Consider the following 21,575-nt stretch of genomic DNA (forward strand, 5'->3'; position numbering starts at 1 on the left):
TTCTCCCATTCCTCTGGGAGCAGGGGGGCGGTTTGTGAACTAATGGCTGCATGGGTCTGGACTGATGGCTGGGCTTAAACCATAACAGTAGCCAACCCTAACAATCAAGCATGAATTGCAATGCATATATCCTTTATGAATGCCTTTTGTAGCAACGCCATAGAGCAATGATACTGTTTGTACTGTGGCAGTAGTAAGGATTCCTAGTTAAGGCTCATTTTCCATGCATTTTTCCTTTAGCAGCACAAAATACTAAGAAAAAATGGGATGGGCGATGTGCAACACAATGATAAAAAAAAGATGTATTTAAAAATGTGGCAATTTGAAAGGTTCTTTTTTGGTTTACAAAAACAACCTCCTTCCACCTGCCCGTTCTCACAGACAAGGAAACAGGATTTTTAATTTTGTTTCATACTCCAACATGGAAAGCACATCTTATTTCTTTTCTTCAGAGAAGATAAAGAGGTTGCTTCTACAGTGAACAGCTCAGCCCAGTGTAAAGCAGACTTAGGGTGGGCAGAAATTAAGGTCATTCAGCAGTGAGCTTAGAGGCCAGTACAGCTTTTTTTGAAGTATAAGCAAGTTCATTAAAGCTCCTGCTGTATTCACCTATAGGAGAAAAGTACAACTTTATGTAATTTTTCATTTATTAGCTATGTTTATTGGAATAGTAAGAAGTTATTTTTAAAGTTTTCAAGTTCTCAGTCCTTAACTGCAGACAATAAAGAAAGGAAATGCTCTTTTAAACAAGTCTGCATCAACAAACTTGCAAGAGAAACATTCTGTTCCACTCATTCTTGGCTTGATTTAAAGCAAACAAAAGAAAGCCCTTTGGCTGTTATAGGGGAATCAGCTGCTGGTCATACCCTTCCAGGTTTTACATTCACACCACTCTAAGCCATGTGACAAAGGAGGGGGGAAAAAATAATTATTGGAGTTACATAGCCCAAATTTATTGAATATTTGCTCAAACACATTTTGTATAGAACTGTTCAGCTCACTTGGTTTTGGTGCTCCCAGGAAATATCATTAACAGATGCACTGAGCTGTAGTCACCAGTTAGGAACTGTGATGTACAAAAATGTTAAGCACGGGGTGGCAACCTCCTTCTGGCCAGATCTGTGTCTTGAATTTGACTAGGCACCTTCCTTTCAAAAGATTCAATTTCTGTAAGTTGCTGCATCACGTTAGTTAGAAGAGCCTTTTACATTTTGGTCTTTTTAAAACAGAAAACACTTCAAGTATTTGGATTTGAAGTTTTCAATACTTGAAACATTTAGTCCAGAGTGTTTGCAATAGGGTCTCTACTTTGTCATATGGTCTATCTTCCAAATATTCCACAACATTTAGTCTTCAGTTTTGGCTTCCATTTCCTCAGCATCGTCATCCCCATCCACTTCAGCATTTTCCCTCTCCAGTCTTTCTAACTGCCTTGCAAGCTCAGTCTCGTCTGTGTCAGTAACCACCTTAGGCTGAAAAAAACAAAAATAAACCAGAACACATGGTAAACTGTCATAAAGAAAACTTCATATATATTTGCAGACTCTCATTCCACATAAGGAGCAAGAGATAAAATATATACTAAAGTCACACAATAAAACCAGAAAATGAGGTAAATTTTTTTTTTTTTTGCCATTTGTTTAAAGAACACAAAGTTCAGGGTTTTTTAAAACTTTTTTGCTAAAATTTTGCCTAGCAGTACTGGTCTTGCTCTACTTTAAAAATGCTAAAAAATAACACTTTAGAATGAAATGTGTTCTTACCTCCATCTGCACATTAAAGACTCCTCTCTTCTCCTCAATTTTTTCTTTAATTACAGCCATGGCTTGATTCAGAACAGACAGTCCTTCAGTTCTCTCCAGTGTTGTAGTAGTCATCACATAACGAGGAGGGGCTATCAGATTAATCTATCACATTGTACAGATTTGAGGGAGAGGAATTAAAAAGCAAATTCAGTAATAAAACCAGAGAAAAACACCGAAAACAAAGCAAGCAACACTTTTCTGAATGTACAATTCACAGAAGAAATAACATTTTCGCATTAGAAAAACCCTTTCTAGAAGCATAAACAATATGGAGTGAAATAGCAGACAAGGAAATCAGTACAGCCTGCCTGATTTACAGTATCAGCATCAGGTATTTCTACATGGTGTGTTTATTTAAACAAATATTGTTAAGTGGAAGAAATATCTACTTTGCAGATCAGTAAAACAGCCTATAACAATTTTTCAATTGCAACCAGTACTTTTTTTTAAAAAGATGACTGAATAAGGAAACTTTTCCTTTTGTTATAAGAAACCAATATATCAAATAATTTTCAAAGAAGGAAGTTCTTTCAGGTTTTTTTTAAAGACTTATTCAGTAATACAATCAGTATCCTGAAATTGTTGGGGAAGAAGAATTAGGCCTGGGTACAGTAGCCATTCTACCAACAGTCAAACATATGAGAGTTGTCATGTTTCTTCTTTTCTTACATAATCTTGTACCTGAAAATAAAATCTACTGCTCCCTACCTAAGGCTGCACTAAGAAACAGTAGGTATGCAGAGTGCAAATACTAGGCTTGAATAAATTGAACTAATCCATTGACAAGAGGCTTAGACTAGATGATCTCCAGAGGTCCCTTTCAACCTTAATGATTCTGTGATTCTGAGAACAGAATAAATACGGCTTCTTGAACTTGGGAAGTCACAGCACAGGCACAGGAACAACTGTCAGCACACAGCTGATAGGAAGTACATTACAGACCTGCTAGAGAAGAATCAAGAAGCAAGTACATGGCTTCTCAGCCTCAGCTATGTGATTGTGACAATGGCAACTACATGCTACTGGTACCCAAAGGCATTGGAAAACAGCTTTTGATTTCACTGCTAAAACAGACACTTACTTTAATGGGCATATTCTCCGTGGAACAGTTCAATCCTGCTCTCAAAGCTTCTTTTACTGCATCTATGCCTTCATAACCATAACAGGCCACCTCAATATCTAGGACAGACGAATACAAATAATAAAACTTAATAAATACATAAAACTAACCATAAAAAGTTACCAAAAGCTCTAGAATCTTTAAAGTTTTTCAACATAAGCTTGGATAAAGCTTTTTAGCATCCAGTGTTTATTCACAATGAGAGCCTCAGTAGCTCCAAAAGCTGAGGAAGGTATTTCACTTTCTTGACTTGTAAGTTGAGGTGAAAAGACTTCATAAATTCTTTAGACATAGTACATTTTACATTGTGCTTGGAAAAGCCAAGATATGGAATTATATGCCTACCTTCACTTACCTCTCACCCAATAAATTCATCTGGAATAATTATGTATTTCACATAGAGAGATGAAGATATAGAAGCAATAAATACCAGAAAAAATTAAAGCTCACGAAAAATGAACCTTGAAAAAGAGCACATCCACAAATGCACATAATTCTGTCAGCAATTAAAACAGAGGCATAGAGTCAGCACTTGAGGAGCACTGGATTTTTATTTTTTTCAAGGTAAATTATATTAATATATAATTAAAAAAATAGTAATTAGTAATGTTAGTTACCTTTTTGTAGATACATTTTGTAGATGTTTGGAAATTAAAGCACAGGCTAATGCTGGCCATATCTGTAATACCCTGATTAGTTTAGAGACAAAGATTTATTTACACATGTAACAATGGTGCAAGACTAAGCTACCCATAGAATACTGTGTAGACTATTTTCACATGTTCATGGACAAGTGGCTATGACATATGTTGTAGCCATGCTGACAGAAATCAATCATTCTGTTAGGGGATCAACAAATTTAAGACTTTGAATAATGAAAAAGAGTATTGTGGATGCAGTAGTAACTACAAACATCTAAATTCACTGTGTGCCAGTGCAAGATGATAGACCGTATTATATATCAGGACAACTACTTTGTCTACCAAAGAATCTGCAGTTAAGGGGGAAAAAAATAAAAGTCAAACCACCTTGCACTTTGGGACAGAACACAGATGGACATTTTGCAAGCGATCCTTGATCAAGTTGTCTTAATTCAGAGCAGTTTCCCTCAAATATCAGCATTACAAACCACTACATGGTTTGACTTGAGGATCAATATGTGTTCAAGTAACATCTGGAAAAAACTCACCAGCTCGGATTTTGACTGCTTGAGGTGTGAGACGTCTGTTAATATTGTCAATCAATACACGTCTCTCTTCCTCTGTCAGATCCAGGCTATCCAGGATTGCAGGGTCTCTGAGGCAAGCAAAGCAACGTTACAGAAGTCATACTGAAGTGGAATGCAACACAACATTAATTTTTGGTACTATTTCTATAATAGAGGCATTTAACAAAGCAGATAAGTAGTTTACTCAATCTGTTCCTGGAAGAAGAGACCTGAAAGATTTATTTTTTTTAATCAATCAAGAGGAATTACTTCTGTCTATATACAATACACAGCATGAGACAAATACCTAGTTGCCTTGTATTTATGTTCCCTCCAATGTGAAGATAAACCTCTATCACATGAAAAAGAATCCATTATGAATCTGAGGTTTTTGAATTATTTCAGCATTTCATTCAAATGCAAGATTTTTGCCATTCTGCAAAATTACCTGCTGGATCACAGACACTTACCTGCTGCCTAAATTCTTGGCTAAAGAAAGGACAAAGGTTTTTTAAAATCACAAGGGGCAAATGCCTCTGCTGTTTACCAATATAAATTATCAGCTTGTGTTTGGAGAAGTGGTGTCAATTTTCTACTGCTGTATTAATTTTAACCAAAATATATCTGAAACATAACCATAGAGCTCCTCACAAAAACTCTTCTTGTTTTTCAGAGGCAAGAGCTGCAGTTTTCTGAAAAACAATACCAGACCACCTATACTTCTACTAGCAGGCAAACATGAACTAAAATGGCCCAAAAAACAGAGGCAATATTGGGGCTTGGTCTCTGCTGCTAATAACACACTATCTTTCATGATTTTATATACCAAATATAGATAGCAGAAGGGCCAAAAGTAAGCCAAGAGAACCCAGAAATATGACAGGTTTTACACATCAAAATACAAACCTGCATAGCAGAAGTGTTTTATTGAACATGCAAATTCTGCTTCTTCATTTAAAATCTATTCTGTTAGATCTCTGAGTTACTTTCATGAGCATTATATATATAGCTTGTGTATAGCAGCATGAGAACAAATAAAAGTAGCAGTCCGCTGACAGAAATCTTAAGGCATTACTGGTGGAAACATGTTTGTGCTCAAACCTGAACGGCAGATGAGCAACAAATGTCATGTGTGTTCAGGAATTTTTTTCAAGTTAGAGAGAAGCTTAAACAGCCAGTGTAACTACAGTTTTTGTTCTTCTATTATGCAGGTGTTTAACTAAGTATTTAGCAGTTACAGAATGATCAGGAATTCCTTCTGCAGCTGTGTCCAGATTTCCCCTTTACCAGTAAATTTGCTATCATTAGGAAATAATTATTAGTCTGTAAAACAGAACACATTCAGTCTAAATGAATGTACATGTTGCCTCTTTCCCAAAACCACAAGGATGGTTTTAAGCCTGTTAAAATGCTACAGAGTGCCCTGCTTCTTGAAGTCCTGAGAAAGTGTAAAATTTTACTACTGCCATCTAGTGTTCAACTCGCATTCATCACTCAGGTTTACGTGCCATAAAAAAGAGAGTGAAAAAATGTATTTTTGGATCACCAATTTCGCAATAGATTCATAGAATATCAGGTTGGAAGGGACCTCAAGGATCACCTGCTCCAACCTTTCTTGGCAAACATGACCTAGACTAGATCTCCCAGCACACTAGGAATCTTTAGAGGGAAACCAAATGGGTTAATTCTGAAAGCAACCTAAAATATCAGGCTCCATAAAAAAACCCAAACAAGCCATATATCTCAGTGCTTATTCCATTAGCATCACAATTTCATACTAATAATAATGTGTCTATAATTCCATTTCTAAATTCATGATCCCATTCTTTAAGTTTGGAAGCGTAGAGAAGTAACAAGCCAGCTTGTCACATTTAAAAAAGAAAAACTCTTCCTGTGCAGTGGAAGAGTGACAGTCAGCTTGAGTAGAAATATCTTCAGACACAGGAAGATATTTTTGTTGGTCTCTGCTTGGGACTAAGAATAGCCAAATTTTGACAGACAACCAAGTTCAGTGTTGCTTCTTCTAGAAATGCCACAGGCTCACCTGTAGCAATCAAAATGGCTCCAGTATTTGTAATCACATTTCTTTTATGCTTAAAACATATTATTCACCAATGCCTCAGTGTTTCACCACAACACATTCATTTACTGCTTTTAAAAAACTTGACATGCAAAGTGGCAGACTCAAAGACTAATACAACCAAAGTCAACTTTCAGCCTTCTTTCTCAAGAGCACTGGGAACTTGAAGAAAGCAGTAAGACAGAAAATCTACACTGGAAGACTGATGTCATGATTTACTAGGTCACTTGACCACTACATTTTACATACTGACTCCAGAAAAAAAAACAACCACAACCCAAACAAAAAACAAACCCAAAAAGCAAAAGATGGATCTATTGCAAGAAGTATTTGTTTGCAATTTGAAATAAGCCCCCAGAAGTAGAAAAGATTCTTACGAGACTGCATGCTTGAATGCATCATAAGCACCATATCCTGGTCTTTTGTACTTGTCATCAAATACCCAGGCAGTTCTCTGGAATAAACTCTCAAGCTGCTCATCCTTAGTGTATTCTAAGACTTCAGCAACATGGCGAAGGATGCTGTAAACCTGGAACACAAAAGGAGTGTTAAAAAAACCAAAACAAATACCAAAGCCAGGCAAAGATTTAGAATAAAAAGTAGTATTTAAATAATAAGACTTCTGCTTGGAAGTGTAAGACAGTAGTTAAGGGTGGCAGTCAATACTTTAAGCTACCTGCATGACTTTTCACTAAAAGATGTCCCACTATGCTAAACCAGCATATACTTTGGATTTCTGATCATTTCAATACATCCCTTTACATCACAAATTTTCAACTAATGTCTCACTTGATCTATTCATTAATGAAGCAGCAGTTTACCAGAGCACTCATGGAGAGATGAGCTGGTTAAATACATTTGCATGGGTAAATGAAAATGAGAGTATGCCAAACACATGAGAACAATACTTTTCTTTTCATCTTATCTGACATCTGTGTATTTTGGTTGCTCAGGAAAGAAGTTGGAAATACACAGTGCCTGAATATAGCAAAGCAACTTACAGTCTTTGATTTTGTGAATTTGTCTTCACATTTGATTGCCTCCTCTGGAGAAACTCTTCTTTTTGACAAGTCGATATAACCTATTGGGGAAAACCATTTTAAAAGTGTCAGGTATTGTGCAAATGAAGTTTAACTGCTTCAAGAAAAACGCGTTAAAGGACAAACACTCTGGCTCAGGATTTGCCCCTTGCCTACATTATCTCTTTATGCTGCTACAGAAGGTAACAAAATGAAGCCTTAATTTGATCAAATTATGATCCAAATTAGGATATTAAGTTCACTAAACCATCTCTTAGCAAATTTGCAAAGGCCTCCACCTACTTCTCACAAACTACAAGCGCCCACAAAGACTCAATAAAAGACTACTATATGAATTCCAGATGTGATTTTCTGTTAATATAAGAACTAGATTAATTTGTAAGAATAATTATTCTTTCACTAGAGATGCTGGGAAACTTCTTTCACTTCAGATCTATCTGAAAAAAGTTTCTTGTCTTTCTTTGCTCTTTGCTTTTTTTTTTAACCTATCATCACTTAATCTCAGAGTTAACTGCAGTTTCTGAAGTATTCTAGAAAATTCTCATTTGAGAAACATCATACCAACAGTCAGGTTTCTAGGAGATGTTCTCAGTGTTCATTTTTATTATTTCTTTATACCTGGTTATAGATTTTAAAGACTGCATGGAAAAGCATTAGCAAAATCCAACAAGTTCTAAGTAGAAAATATATTTAAAAAACCTTTAAGAGCAAAAGATTCAAATGTTCAGAAGACAGACAATGACAAAGTTGCCTGTGCAATCTCAACTTGTAACCTATACAATTCATGTGGTACAATTACATACATGTCATCTATGCATTTATAGCCAAGGTTAAAGACTTCTGAATTAATAGGATGGACTGTGAAAATTAAATGTTCACCATTTAGATTTTCATCTCTGTGTCAGATAATCCCTCTCTTCAGTTAAGACTTAGAAAATCTACGTAGATATTACAAAAAATTCCACTTCAGTATGGTTTGTTGATCAAACATTGAGCTGATGAGGACCCACACAGGCAAATCTTTATTGATACAACTGACCTTCATTAAACCAATTACCAATGGATACAGAGAAATGAAAGAATGATCAGATGGCACAACGATGATCCATTTTGCTTAAGCACCTTAAAAAGCAGAATCCCTCACAAAACCAAAGAACACCTAAGCTGCCTAGTTTACCTGCACTTTTCTCTATGAATTCAATTTTGATCCTGCCCAAATACCCCCAAATACCTTTCTCTTTGTCAACTCTTATGACCACGACACATTCATTCCTCCCGATGCGGATGAGTTTGTTTATGGAACGAATACGCCTTCTGGAAAGCTCACTGAGAAGGATCATGCCCTCAATGTTGTTGTACTCCAGCAGGCTGACATAGGCTCCCATTTCAGCAATGGACCGAACGTTGACCATCACTACATCTTCCACCTCTGGAAATTTATGCTGGTAGAATCTACAGCTTAGTCCTGGCATTCTGGAATTTGAGAAGAAACAAAGATTTTATTTCACAGTACATCACTGCCTTCTCCTACAAACATGGTAAAAAAATCAGCAAGGACTGGTACAGACAGAGAGGAACATTGGCACAAAAAATTGCAAATTACAATAAGGTTTGTGCAATTCAAACTTCAGTTTTAACAGAAATTAATCATAGAATGGTTTGGGTTGGAAAGGACCTTAAGATTATCCAGTTCCAAACCCCCTGCCATGGGCAGGGATGCCTCAAACTACACCATGCTGTCCAAGGCCCTGTCCAACCTGGCCTTGAACACTGCCAGGGACGGAGCATTTACCACTTCTTTGGGCAACCTGTTCCAGTGCCTCACAACCCTCATGGTAAGAAGCTGCTCTCTTATATCGAACTTGAACTTCCCCTGTTTAAACCCGTTACCCCTTGTCCTATTGCTACAGTCCCTAACGAAGAGTCCCTCTCTGGCATTAGGCACCCTTCAGATACTGGAAGGCTGCTATGAGGTCTCCATGCAGCCTTCCCTTCTCCTGGCTGAGCAGCCCCAACTTCCTCAGCCTGTCTTCATACGGGAGGTGCTCCAGCCCCTTGATCATTCTCATGTTCCTCCTCTGTGCTTGTTCCAACAGTTCCATGTCCTTTTTATGTTCAGGACACCAGAACTATACACATTACTCCAGGTGAGGTCTCACGAGAGCAGAGTAGAGGGGCAGGATTATCTCCTTCAACCTGCTGGTCATGTTCCTTTTGATGCACCCCAGGATATGGTTGTTTTCTGGGCTGTGAGCACACACTGAAGCTGGCTCATGTTCAGCTTCCTGTCAACCAATGTCCCTAAGTCCTTCTTCACAGGGCTGCTTTGAATAACTTCTCCACCCAACCTGTAGCTGTGCCAGGGATGGACCCAACCCAGATGCAGGACCTTCCACTTTGCTTTATTTAACTTCATAAACAATAAATTAACTAGTATTTTAGTATTACTATGAACATTTGGTAAGATGCTAATTTTTTGCATTGAAAGTAGAGCTTGCTACCCACACTTTATTACTGATTTCAACTGTTGTACTACCTACACGTAACACACTGTAGTGCAGATGCTTCAAGTGGCGAAAAGGTCACACGGCACATCTTGCATTCATTAAATTCATGAGGCTGTGCACAATTTTAAATCAGATTCTAACAACAAGAGAATATGGGAGAGAAGAAGCCTGCAGTGCTCCCAAAGGTATTTGTTAGCCGTGGGTGTCCCATGCATCCTGATGCAGTGGAAGGTGTCCCTGCCCATGGCAGGGGTTTGCAACTAGATAATCTTAAGGTCCCTTCCAACCCAAACCATTGATAAGAGATCATGCAAGAGGCTGAGAAAATAAAGAGGTAGAGTGAAGCTTCTGTAGTAGTGAGAAGGAGCAGACTCTATACTCAAGATGACTTTCTAAATTCAACACAGGATTTTTAGAACAATCCTGCAAGACCTGCTCCAGAGGCTACCTGTCAACAAAGAAGAAAAGGCAATAATCAGAACAGAAGACAGACCTGGCCTGAAATGTCCTAAGCACTGAAAAATAAAAAAGCGCCCCCCAATATATTGCCAGTCAGGAAGAAAAAAAACACACCTGAAAACCAAACCAGGATTAATTCATATACATTTTAAAAGTACAAAACAGATGCTTCATAATCACACAGTGACAGGAAGAAATGCTTAAATGGCTTCATTTTCCTGATCCACATACTCATCACTGCTAACCAGGTTAGACTGATTCCTTTTGTGTGTGCCTAGAAGTTCCCTACAGTTTCCTACTGAAGCAGGAGTCTCAGATGCCAGGTCAAATGTGTCACTCCTTCAGCAGACTTTTTTATGCACCAGCTCGAAGTTTTATTCTTGCTCTTTACATCAGTGCTAATGCTTTCTAGCTATAAAAGAACTGAAAAAGACAGTGAGATGGTAACGCCAAGTGCTATGTACATAATTCAAAAGACTGTGTCCATCCTTATTTCCATTCTTAACTTTCAGAAAAGAGTAATACAAGCTGGTAAAGGATTATAAAAAGTCTTCTAAGTTTCATGGAACTTGAAGCTGAACAAAGAACTCCTAAGGTTAAAAATAAAAACTTTTACTGTTAAAACGTTTTTTCTAGTCCGCTTCAGGCAGTTCAGTTCAATCCTATATGTCTACTTATGAGATACATAATAAAGATATATGGCAAAGCAACAAACCCCAGCGACAAGCAGCAAGAATGGACAACCACCGTTCCTTACACACAGCATTTTACTCCTCTCTCCACAGACACAGCTTTTTAATCTGTCTTTCTGTGGAAGACTCTCGGGAGCAACACACGGTGCCCACAGCGCCATACTGGAAATCCTCTTTTCAAGCCACTAAAACGCCTCAGCAAAGGTTTAGATCCCCGCTGCTGCAATGGTCTCTGCGGAAACCGACGAACATGGAGGAACTTCTGACCAGCGACTCATGCTCCCGGCCGCTGGGACGCCGCTGACACAGGCAATGTCCAGCCACGACTGCAGAGAGGCGCTCCGGTCCCCAGGGCAGCCCACAGTCGCTGGCGGGCGGGAACAGCCCACCTCTACCACAGTGAGAGAGCCCCCACCCTCCCGGGAGAGCGGTCACGCCAGCTGGAAAGCTCGCAGCTGCGGCACCGGTCCCTCCCGCCCCGCCAGGGCCCAAGCGCTCGGGCCCAGCCCCGCGCCGGGCTCCCCTGCCCGCGGCGGCGGTCCCTGCCGGAAGGTGAGGCTAAGCGAGATGAAGCCAGGCCCGGCCCGGCCCCAGTGAGCGGCGGGAGCGCAGCCACTACCTGGCAACGGTCGAGGGGTCCCGCTCTGCGCTCGCGGCCCGGGGTCTCGCGCTGGTCCCGCTCCTGCCTCAGCGTGCACCTGGCCACTGCCACCACCGCTGCGCAAGCGTCCCCGAGGGGGGTCTCCCTCCCTCTGCCTGGGTGTTGCGCAAAGGCCGCAGGTGGGTGTGCTCGGTCAGCCGTCAGAGCGCCATGGCAGGGCACAGTGGTAGGACGCAAGCAGCTTCCAGTGGTGGTGGTGTCGGGGTTATTTGAAATTATGCAATTGCAAAACCGTTTATTTTTAAAGAAGAATTTGTGTGATATATGTGTAAGGAAAAAAATGCGCAAATCGAACCATAGCTTTCTATTAGACAATACTGCTGTACATAAAGCTCGCCATATAGTGTTAGAAGAAGGAAGTAAAATGTGTAATGTTCAGTGGACAGAGAAGTAATTTTCCAGACCCTGACAGCCAACTATTTGTCATGAAGTCAGATGTCTCCTCACAAGGCTTCAAGGCCACCAAATTTGGAATGAACACAAACAAGTGAAACCGACCTACCTGTAAAATTGCTGTTTTAATGCTATTCAGTTTCTTTTCAGAACCCTCCAGGACAGAAAGACTTTGCCTTAAGGCAAATCTTCTTGCATAAAACTGGGTTGATGCCTGCATGTAGCCTTCATAAAAAGGTGCCTTGCAGGACATCACTGAATGTAAAATAATAATTATTCCCCCGTGTATGCGCTCAAGACATACGAAATAAGAGTTTATATGGAAAGATTAACACATTACATGGTAAAGGGTCTGCTTGGAAATTTAGTTCAGAAATAAATCACATACATATACTCATCTGATCTGACTCCTGCTCTTTTGGTAGTGCTTTTTCCATTCAGTTTACATGTCCAAGGAGGAAGCAGATCACTTTTAAAAGGTATCTGGTTTTCTGGGATGATATGTCATTGTGGCAAGAACATGGTGATGTACAAAGGCTTAATATTTACAAGCTTTGTTTCAGATGAGGTAGTAGACCAATAGCGTGGCTGATGTTTTGATAGGAATGTAAGTTAGGATGATAAAATAAGGATGGCCTGCCTCTGTAACAGTTATTTTTTTTTTAACTGACAGGACAGAATTTCACAGAATTCTTGTTTTATGTTGTTTGTTTTTTTTTAAATCTTAATTAATTGGCTTGCAGGCATGGGCCTCTTCTGTGCTGGATGTCAGCAATTACAGAAGCTGCTCAGTGTCCTTAACAAAAAACAAAACTTTGTTCAATGCACTCTCAGAGCCTGTGAAATCTTGCTTGAACTAGAAAGTCAGCCAGTCTCTGGCAGGTGGTGAAAAGAGTGAACAAGTTACTTCAAGGTGGTGACAGAGACCTGCCTGTTGTGGAGGCAAAGCTGCCTTTTTACTCTTGACTTTGTGGTGGTTTTTTTAATGGTAAACCTTTAGAAAGTATTTGTGCTTTTTAAAGTGTTTGGTAGATACTAATGGAGCTATTCTCATCACATGCTAATAAATGTGGAAAGTAATGGCTTCCACTGTGTAGGTAGAATCTTAATTATATTTACCTTTTCAGGGCCAGAGAGAAAGCTTATAGGGCTTCTCTTCACATAGAGGTGACTTTTGTCCTTCGTGTGCAGTGGCTGTATGCACAAAGGGATAGCTTAAGTTTGAGCAGCTTGTGCCTCTTGTTTAGTTCCTGCTATTCTACTTAACTTAAAGCAAAAACATTCTTCAAATTAAAATACACTCCACAGCAGAGAGGGAAACACGGTTTGGATCCTTCTTCAGATCCTAATTCTGTAGAAGAAACCTGAAAGTATGCTATTGGAAGTAGAGGGTATACAACACTACAGCTAACTTACTAATAACCTTTTCAACTGATGCTACTTCTGATGGTCTTAAATAGCTTGTACATCTCCTGTATGGCACATAAAGCTATGGAATCATTGTCCTTTCTGACTTTCTTTAAATCAGAATGTACGGCTGCTGTATCAAGTTGCACTGTGAAATCAGAACACAGCACCAATAGCTGTGATCCCATAGATGAAGAATTTGCTGTGTTTTCTGATTTTGAGTAGATGACATAGCAGTAAAAGAGCTTAAAAGCAACACTACTGTCACACTGACTGTGGGTATTTGAATTTCTGGTACTTGTAAGTCATCAGAAAATGAGAACTGTTCTCCTGTTGTGGAAGCACTGAAAAATGACGTCAGTTTTCCATGATCTTTGATGGACTCTAATTTTCGTTGCTGATGGAGATAAATACAATAAAGTCCCGATTTTAGATGGGAATATAAAATTCTATCCTGAAGTGGCCATCCTGTTTTTACTGCATTGATATTTCTTGGTTGCTTCATAATTTTACCTATATCCATGTGAGCAAACTTTGCAGAAGTTTTTTCCTAATCCCTTCAGGTGATGCAGGACATTTTTATTTATTCTTGTTTAACAGGGCTCAGACCATCATGAAAGCTCGTTTGAAAGGAGCTCAGACTGGTCGTAATCTCTTGAAGAAAAAATCTGATGCTTTGACACTTCGATTTAGGCAGATCCTTAAGAAAATTATTGAGGTAGGTAAATGAGAATTTTCCTCTGCTTGACTCAATTTATTTGGAACCTGTCCTGTCACTTGTGTATTCCTGTTCTACTAACAGGAATTTCTTACTCAAGTTTCGTATTCTTCTTTATGCTGTTAATTATTTATCCTGGTGAAGGAATGGTGATTTGCCTTGTATTTGCTGCCCTTTTTTTTTTCTTAAACAGACTAAGATGCTGATGGGTGAGGTGATGAGAGAAGCTGCCTTTTCACTTGCTGAGGCAAAGTTTACAGCAGGAGATTTCAGGTGAGGATTGCTGATCTTGTAGATGTCCAACCCATGGGAAAATTCTTAAATTCACTTTAAAAAGAAACAGGGTAGAACAGGATGAACTGAATTACGTTAGGAAAAGGTTGGAGATGTCACTGCAGGAGAGGTAACTTACATGATGAAAATGTGTACTCCATTTGGAAGCTAAACAAAGTAGAAAGAATAACAGAATTTACTTACAAATCTTTGAGGTATTGCTTTTTGCAGCTTGGAATCTAAAATGTAGGGAAACAACGATGTATAGCAGAGTATTGAACTATTTATTATTTTGATTTTTCTTGTGAATTTGAGGGCTGGATGTAATGATGCGTGTTATTTTCTCCCAGTAAGTCATAATTTTACTCATTGTTCTAACCTCCTCTTCATTGCCCTCTTGTCTCACTAGGCCTATTGAGGGCTGTATCTGAGAGGGGAAACAAATATTTTTCTTGCGGGAGGGTGTTTTTAAATTGTATTTTAATAAATCACAGTTCTAACTACAGTGTTTGTGTAATTCATTCAAGTGTGTGCAGAACTTGTGGAATAAAGTTGGGTAAGTGTTAATGATTCAGCTGATGGTACTACTGGTTAATGGGGAAGAATTAAGTGAAGAGACACATCTGTAACCTGTGTGCTACTGGAGAAAAGTCTTTTTGCCCTTTCACTTGAATATGGTGCTGTTTCCTGTCCTAACCAGTCACAGTGTTTAGCCGTAAACAATAGTCAGATTCCACCCTGTAAGCAGACTGTACTTTAGTAGAAGATTTGGCTACAGTGACCTGTTCTTGGAAGATCTTAACAATACTTTAGAATTCTTCATGATGAATTGTTGTAGAAGCTTAAGTTTGTTAATATGTTAATAGTTAGTGGATAATCAAGGTCATATATGTTCTGACAGAACAAGTACATACAAACTCAAAAGAACAAAATGTTGTGGCCTTGGTCTGCATTAAAGCCTTGAAATTCCTCCACTTTTATCAGGGAAGAAGTCTCACAGGTGAATTAGACTCAATGTTATTAAAATATTTTAAAGTAATTTGCCAGAAAACTGGCTAATTTTTAGTTATGTTTTGTATACTTCTCTAAGACATTTCTAAAGTTACATTTGAACAAACTTTGTGTTTTTTACATTTACAAACATTTCTGGAAACCTATTTCATTCAAAGCTTCTGTGTTAGCTTCAAAGTCTGTGCAATGAATTGCATAGGGAACTTTGCTGAGGACAATTTCCAGATGTTTACAGCTATTTGATAACTACTTCATCTTGTATATAGTGATGACTTAATGAACCATTTTCCTGATTAAGATACATTTTTTCTTCCTTACAGTACCACTGTGATCCAAAATGTGAACAAAGCTCAAGCCAAGATCAGAGCTAAAAAAGACAATGTAGCAGGTGACTTTTCCAGACAATGAGTATTTTGACTCTTAAGGGAATTGTGGGAGGAGACTGTGAAATATGCAGGAATGTATCCAATCACTGTCTCCTTTCTTTCTTATAATCATCTAACAGGGAACACCTGTAATTTGCTGGGTTTTTTTTTTCACATAAAGGATATAACTTTTTTGTTTCCCTCATAAAATTAAACGAGTGTGTAAGCTCAGTCCAATTCCTCAATCTTCAGACAAAGCATGATTTCCATAAAGCTTTAAAGAAAAATAGATCAGGAGATTAAGAATCTAAAAATCAAAAGTAAGTTTCAGGAAATTAAATATCAGTAATGGAGAAGAAAACAAGAAAGCTAAATCAGGATCGAATGCTTGAAATATTCCTTAAGCATAGGGAATACGTTTCTAAAGAGAAACATAAAATTAAACACTGAATAAACCTGAATGCTTCTCTGAATTTTTCATGTACTGATATCACAGATATCTAGACACAATTATGAAGTTCCATCTTAAGATGCCAGAACCAGCATGCCTTTATCATTCCAAGCTATATAGGAAGATTTTGGAAAAGATTCTGCGCTTACATAATGCATTAGAAGCAAATCAGGTAAAAGTGAGTTACACTTAATAAATCTGTAAGACTTTACGTCTCTTACACACATTCTTGTTTACTTTTGTCAGGTGTAACCCTGCCAGTTTTTGAACACTACCAGGAAGGAGGAGATAGTAAGTACAAAACAGGTGTTTTCTATCTTACATGTACTTACAGCTATTGTATGCTAACACAAAAATACTTGTCATGTCCTGCTGGTAAGTCAGTTTACATCATAGGCATAGGTGTACTTACTTCTGCTTACTGATACTTTGCTCTGTTCCTATGACATGGAGGGATTATTAAGACTATAGTGGATTTTAATTTCCTAAATGAGTGAGTTTTTCAGGTGAGGAGAAGGCTCGTCTTGAACTAGCAGGTTTTGAGACTGGTAGGTCTTACTGTAGACATGCACAAGAGTGATCTGTAGTAATGTAAACCACTATAAAGACAATTTATTAATGGACAAGGGCTTTAGCTCATCACACTTGCTGAGCTGTCTGTATCACTGCAGTTCATAAGTTACTAATTTTTATCTAGTAAGAAAATGTAGTAACGATAGTAACAAATATTATTTGATATTTTGCTATTTGATTTTTTTTTTCCTCAGGCTATGAATTGACTGGCTTGGCCAGAGGTGGAGAACAGCTGGCTAAGCTGAAGAGGAATTATGCCAAAGCTGTGGAGCTGCTTGTGGAACTGGCCTCCTTACAGGTTGGTGGGAGTTAAAAAAAAGGAAGGGGATTATTGGTTTCTCACTGTTCCAAAATGGAAGTAGTCTCAGTACTTTGAACTGTACTATACTCCTTTAGACTTAATGCTGTACTAAGAAACTTTTGGGGAGTTGGTATTTGCAACTCCTCATATGTGCAGTATTCAGTGTGCTCCTTACATAAGTAGAAAAAAATTCTGCTTCTATCAAAAATTGAGTCTGTATGTAAAGCTACATTACAGACTTGGCTTTGGCTTTCAAGCTCTATTTTGGTTTGTGTATAGAGTTGATGGAAATGCGGAATTTGTCTTGTCTTCCATCAGACATCCTTCCTTACTTTGGATGATGCCATTAAAATAACAAACAGACGCGTGAATGCAATTGAACATGGTGAGTATTTTCCCTTTTGGGATGTGTAGTATTTCTCTGCCTCCATGCAAGATGAGGAACAGGGTGATGGAAGTACCTCTTGTTTTGACTGCTTTCTTGTTTGTAGGATTTCTAACCAGTTCGAAAACTCTTCAGAAAGCATTAGAATGAAGCATATTGCAAATAAGAACAAAAATGAAAAGCCTGGTAGAATGGACTGGAGTACATATTGATAAATGAATATGTAAATATGAGAAAGTAATCAGGAAGTTGTGTGAACCTATAAAGCAAAGATTTCGCAAACATTGTGGAGTCTTTGCTCGTGACTTACTTGGTCAAGTTTGTTCTACAGAAACGAAAGAAAGGATGCTTTTATATGTTCAGATGTTCTAAGAGCTAGCATAATAGCTTTTAAAACTGTAATGATGGTGTCCAGTGAAGAGCTGGTAACTCTTTTGATTGGTTTTGGATGGTATCGCAGACTGGGCATTGAGAGAAAGCTTGGGAATCTCTTCAGATTTGTGTTTGTTAGAGGAAATGGAACAGTCCTAATGTCAATATTCTGGTATTTTTCTTTCATCTGAATTCCTTATTTATTCTTGTTTGTAAATTTGTTTTTTGCAAGTTTTTAAATACAGCCCATGTACAGTATTGATGTGATTCCTTTTATTTCAGTATTCAGGGTGCTTCAATTATTTCAAGTTCCTGAGTTGTTGACAGGTCATATTTAACATATGGCCTGTATGCATACATCTTTGCACGTATGCAATAACTTACTTCAGTACATGAATCTGAACTGCCCTTTTCAGCCCTGTTTTCCATAGACTTGTTCCCTTGATGGTGCAGGCCTTATCTGCAGCTCATCACTCTGCAAATTTAACTGTAGAAGAGGTTTCCTCTGCAGCCTTCAAGATAACTTTGGTAGTGCTGATAACAGCTTTCTCCTTTCAAAAAGTGATTCTGACACACAGCTCACCCAGTTAGGTGCTAAAGCTTTGTTTAATGTCTTACCTCTTCCCTCATGATCGTGTTACCTTTGAGTATTTGTTTTCACAATGGCTTTTTTAAACCAAGATAATAATTCTGTGAGTAAAAGCACTACATTGAGCAGAAGTTTCTGAAAGAATGTGATAGAACATAATTTTAATTCAAATATTGGCCATCTCTTGCAGGAGTTTTTTTTTTTTTTGTTTGTTTTATTTGGGTGGGTTTTTTTTTTTTTTTAACACTTCCATGGGGAATAAGGACCTTACAAGCCATCAGGGATCAGTGCTTAGTGATTCCATTGCATCGTTCAAAAGAACATGCTATCGGCGATTCTGTGATGTTCAAAGTCCTAGTTTACTCCTGGGCTTACTGAAGAAAACAATTGTGTACTTGTCCATAATGAAAGAGCATGTTTTTCCATGAAAGACATGTAAATTTCCTCTAGCCAAAAGAATTACTAGATGGATTTTCAACAACCATCTGTGCATTGCATTAGGTAACTTCCTGGCTAATGTAACAGCAGTCAAAAACTTCTGTGCTTATATTTTTTTAGTGATTATTCCCAGGATCGAGCGTACTCTTTCTTATATCATCACAGAGCTGGATGAACGAGAACGAGAGGAATTCTACAGGTAAATGTCCAAACCAAGACAAGACTGGCCTGTTTCTCAAATAGACCATTCCTCAGAAGGGACTTACGAGAACTATTAACCTGGCAGTAAACACTGTTAACCATGACCTGGTTCTTCCTGCACATTGAGTTTCCATAGCTGGGAACTTGGAGACACGTGATTACTTTTCTGAAGTTTACAGATGAATCCCTACCACTAGGTTGTACACAGCTGTCATAGCATTTTTTTCAGAGGGAATGCTGATATAGTATACTGAGCTGAGGTGTTCTGCTTTAAGGACACCTCTGCCATAGAGGTGAGTGTTTTGGGCTGCTTGAAGCAAAAATGTCAAACCTGGAATGAAATAAAGGAGAATAAACTTCATTAAAGACAAGCAGAACAATATAATGCAGTATTTAAGCTCAAGAATATAATTTATAGTTTGGATGAAATTTTTCAATGGCAGCAGCTAGAGATAAAAGCCTTTTGCCGTTTGTTACAGGACTTTGGGGTTCCTAGGGAACATCTCCAGGCAGCTTTATCATATGCAAGTTGTATGGCATCCTTGCTGCTAGCCTGTTTTATGAAAACATGTTTGTTTCACAGATAAACCACATTCCTCTTCACAGGTTGAAGAAGATCCAGGAAAAGAAAAAAGTATTGAAAGAAAAATCTGAGAGAGAACGGGCGCTGCGAAGGGCTGATGGTGGAGAGCATGAACCAGCCAATCTGTTAGTAGAAGAGAAGGATGAGGACCTTCTCTTTGAGTAACCCAGCACAGTTGTTGGATATGGAACAGGGGACCCAGAATAAAGAATGTCCAATTGAAATATAATTCAGGACATGTTGCCTCAATGATTCTTATGTGGCTTCTCAGTTGGTGTATAAGTCTTGAGTTGAATGGATTGTGGATTTCTCCTGGGAGATTAGAAATCTGGGAACTTAACTGCAGCATAAGAGGAAAAGGAGAGATGAGGTGCTTTACTATCAGGAAAGCTGCCTATTATGTGTTCAACCTGTTCCTTCACTTAGTAGGAACGACTGTACATAGCTGTGTTTTTTGCAGGATGGCTCTGGATTTGTCTAATCAAGATTCCTCTTTAATTATTACTCCCCTTCCTAGTGCATGCTAGGAAAACATTTAAGGAGGGAGATGCATGTAATGTTCTTTACTGCAGAACTATTAATGTTCATGTTGATTAAAGCAGGTATTGGCACGCTTAAGTCAAACATCGGTAAAGACAATGCTAGTTTTCTACCCTGTTGACAAAATCCACAGTCCTCTCTGACTTTTGTTGCACGATTGTTACCATTGACCTAAAATCTAAAAATCTTGGTCTTAATTAGAGGCTCTGCCAACTTGTGTATTGTCTGTACTAGAAACAAGTAAAAATTTTAAATGTTAAATAGCTGGTGTCTGGCTCAAACTGCTGGAAGATGGTGGTCTTAAAAGCTTGTCATGTTGACTTCAAAATAAAACCTTCACTTCATCCCCTACCCCCAGTTTAGAATTTGCACCGGGCCCATCTTTCAGCCTGTGTCCACATTCACTTCTCCTTGGTTATTAACCTAAAGTAATAAAGGTTAAGTGGCTCCTTTCTACCACAGACACACAGAAACTCTTCTTAGCTATCCAGCTACATGTTGCTCCAGATCTTCATTGCAACCAGTAGTTTGGCAAGCAGAGCAAGGCTGAAGGTGAGGTAGTCCATCCTTGCTGTTTTTTCATGTCCTCAGCGACACAGTTTGAAGGACTGTTCCTAAAGACACTGTTTTGCAGTCAGTAAACTGAACACGTGCTATAGGTGTAACACTAGTACATTGGCTCTAGTACTACTAGTACTATTAGTCTCTTCAAGGTAAGCACCTTGTTTTAAACCTGATCCAGCACTTAACTGCAGGTGTGGGGTAAGTGCAAGGAAAGTCTGTGAACACCTTCAAAAAGTAATTTTATAGTTGCATGAAGCACAAGGCCATTTCTTTTTCAAAGCTGAAGGCAGCACAGCTAACTAGTAAGTCCATACTCTGTTTTAAGATGCAGGTGTAGCTTGAAAGAGAAAAACCTGTAGAGTTGAGGGCACTTGTTACCTCTACCCCTGGGATGCATGGTTTTGGAAGGAACAGAGAACATCCTTTAGGACACTGGCAGGTCACAGCATCTTCCCACATTCAGCAAAATGGCAGAAAGAAGACTCCCACCGTGCACTACAAGAAGTAAAATTGTACAATGATTTATTTTAAATCTAGGAATATTTTACATTTTTACATTAGTGTGCAGTTCATGATGTCTCAAAATACAGAGTGCAGATACATGTATAAAAGTACAATGTGGGGCTAACCACAGATCTCAGTAAAGTTACCTTAATTACTTAAGGCATTAAACCCACCCATCCAATTTTTAAAAGTTTCATAAAATTAAATTCAAAAATTCTGTTACACAATTCAGCTATTATTTAATTAAATCTGGACTGGTAAGAATGCAGATACCCTCATTTCAGTCCGATACAGCTCATTACAATGCCTGCGATAAGGTTAGAGAGTTTCACCGGT

General features: G+C 38.5%; 2 protein-coding genes across 2 annotated transcripts; one reads left to right on the top strand and one right to left on the bottom strand.

Moving 5' to 3' along the window:
• Nucleotides 1-928: 928 nt before the first annotated feature.
• On the bottom strand, nucleotides 929-11,632 carry EIF2S1 (eukaryotic translation initiation factor 2 subunit alpha). The gene is made up of 8 exons (XM_057420179.1): nucleotides 11,530-11,632; nucleotides 8,484-8,725; nucleotides 7,214-7,293; nucleotides 6,590-6,741; nucleotides 4,115-4,221; nucleotides 2,887-2,984; nucleotides 1,764-1,907; nucleotides 929-1,472 (listed from the first exon to the last, which is right to left on the bottom strand). Exons 2-8 carry the CDS (start codon nucleotides 8,722-8,724, stop codon nucleotides 1,347-1,349), a joined length of 948 nt encoding a protein of 315 aa, XP_057276162.1. The 5' UTR covers nucleotide 8,725; nucleotides 11,530-11,632; the 3' UTR covers nucleotides 929-1,346.
• ATP6V1D (ATPase H+ transporting V1 subunit D) lies at nucleotides 11,136-20,522 on the top strand. The gene is made up of 10 exons (XM_057420050.1): nucleotides 11,136-11,462; nucleotides 11,602-11,690; nucleotides 13,972-14,089; nucleotides 14,283-14,362; nucleotides 15,694-15,761; nucleotides 16,436-16,480; nucleotides 16,957-17,060; nucleotides 17,382-17,448; nucleotides 18,968-19,046; nucleotides 19,655-20,522. Exons 1-10 carry the CDS (start codon nucleotides 11,136-11,138, stop codon nucleotides 19,794-19,796), a joined length of 1,119 nt encoding a protein of 372 aa, XP_057276033.1. The 3' UTR covers nucleotides 19,797-20,522.
• Nucleotides 20,523-21,575: the final 1,053 nt, after the last annotated feature.

The sequence above is a fragment of the Pezoporus wallicus genome, unplaced genomic scaffold (genome assembly GCF_028554395.1).
Source record: "Pezoporus wallicus isolate ANWC-B61680 ecotype Strahan unplaced genomic scaffold, APGP_CSIRO_Pwel_v1 contig_5418, whole genome shotgun sequence".
In the NCBI taxonomy this organism is placed as follows: Eukaryota; Metazoa; Chordata; class Aves; order Psittaciformes; family Psittacidae; genus Pezoporus; species Pezoporus wallicus.

Coding starts and splice junctions, on each gene's coding strand:
- EIF2S1 (XM_057420179.1), bottom strand. CDS start 8,724: ATGCCAGGACTAAGCTGTAGATTCTACCAGCATAAATTTCCAGAGGTG. Junction 4,222..6,589: donor GCATTCAAGCATGCAGTCTC/GTAAGAATCTTT, acceptor TGCTTGCCTCAG/AGACCCTGCAATCCTGGATA. Junction 1,473..1,763: donor TCTTTAATGTGCAGATGGAG/GTAAGAACACAT, acceptor TGTTTTTTTCAG/CCTAAGGTGGTTACTGACAC.
- ATP6V1D (XM_057420050.1), top strand. CDS start 11,136: ATGGTCTCTGCGGAAACCGACGAACATGGAGGAACTTCTGACCAGCGA. Junction 15,762..16,435: donor TAAAAAAGACAATGTAGCAG/GTGACTTTTCCA, acceptor TACTTTTGTCAG/GTGTAACCCTGCCAGTTTTT. Junction 17,061..17,381: donor TGGAACTGGCCTCCTTACAG/GTTGGTGGGAGT, acceptor GTCTTCCATCAG/ACATCCTTCCTTACTTTGGA.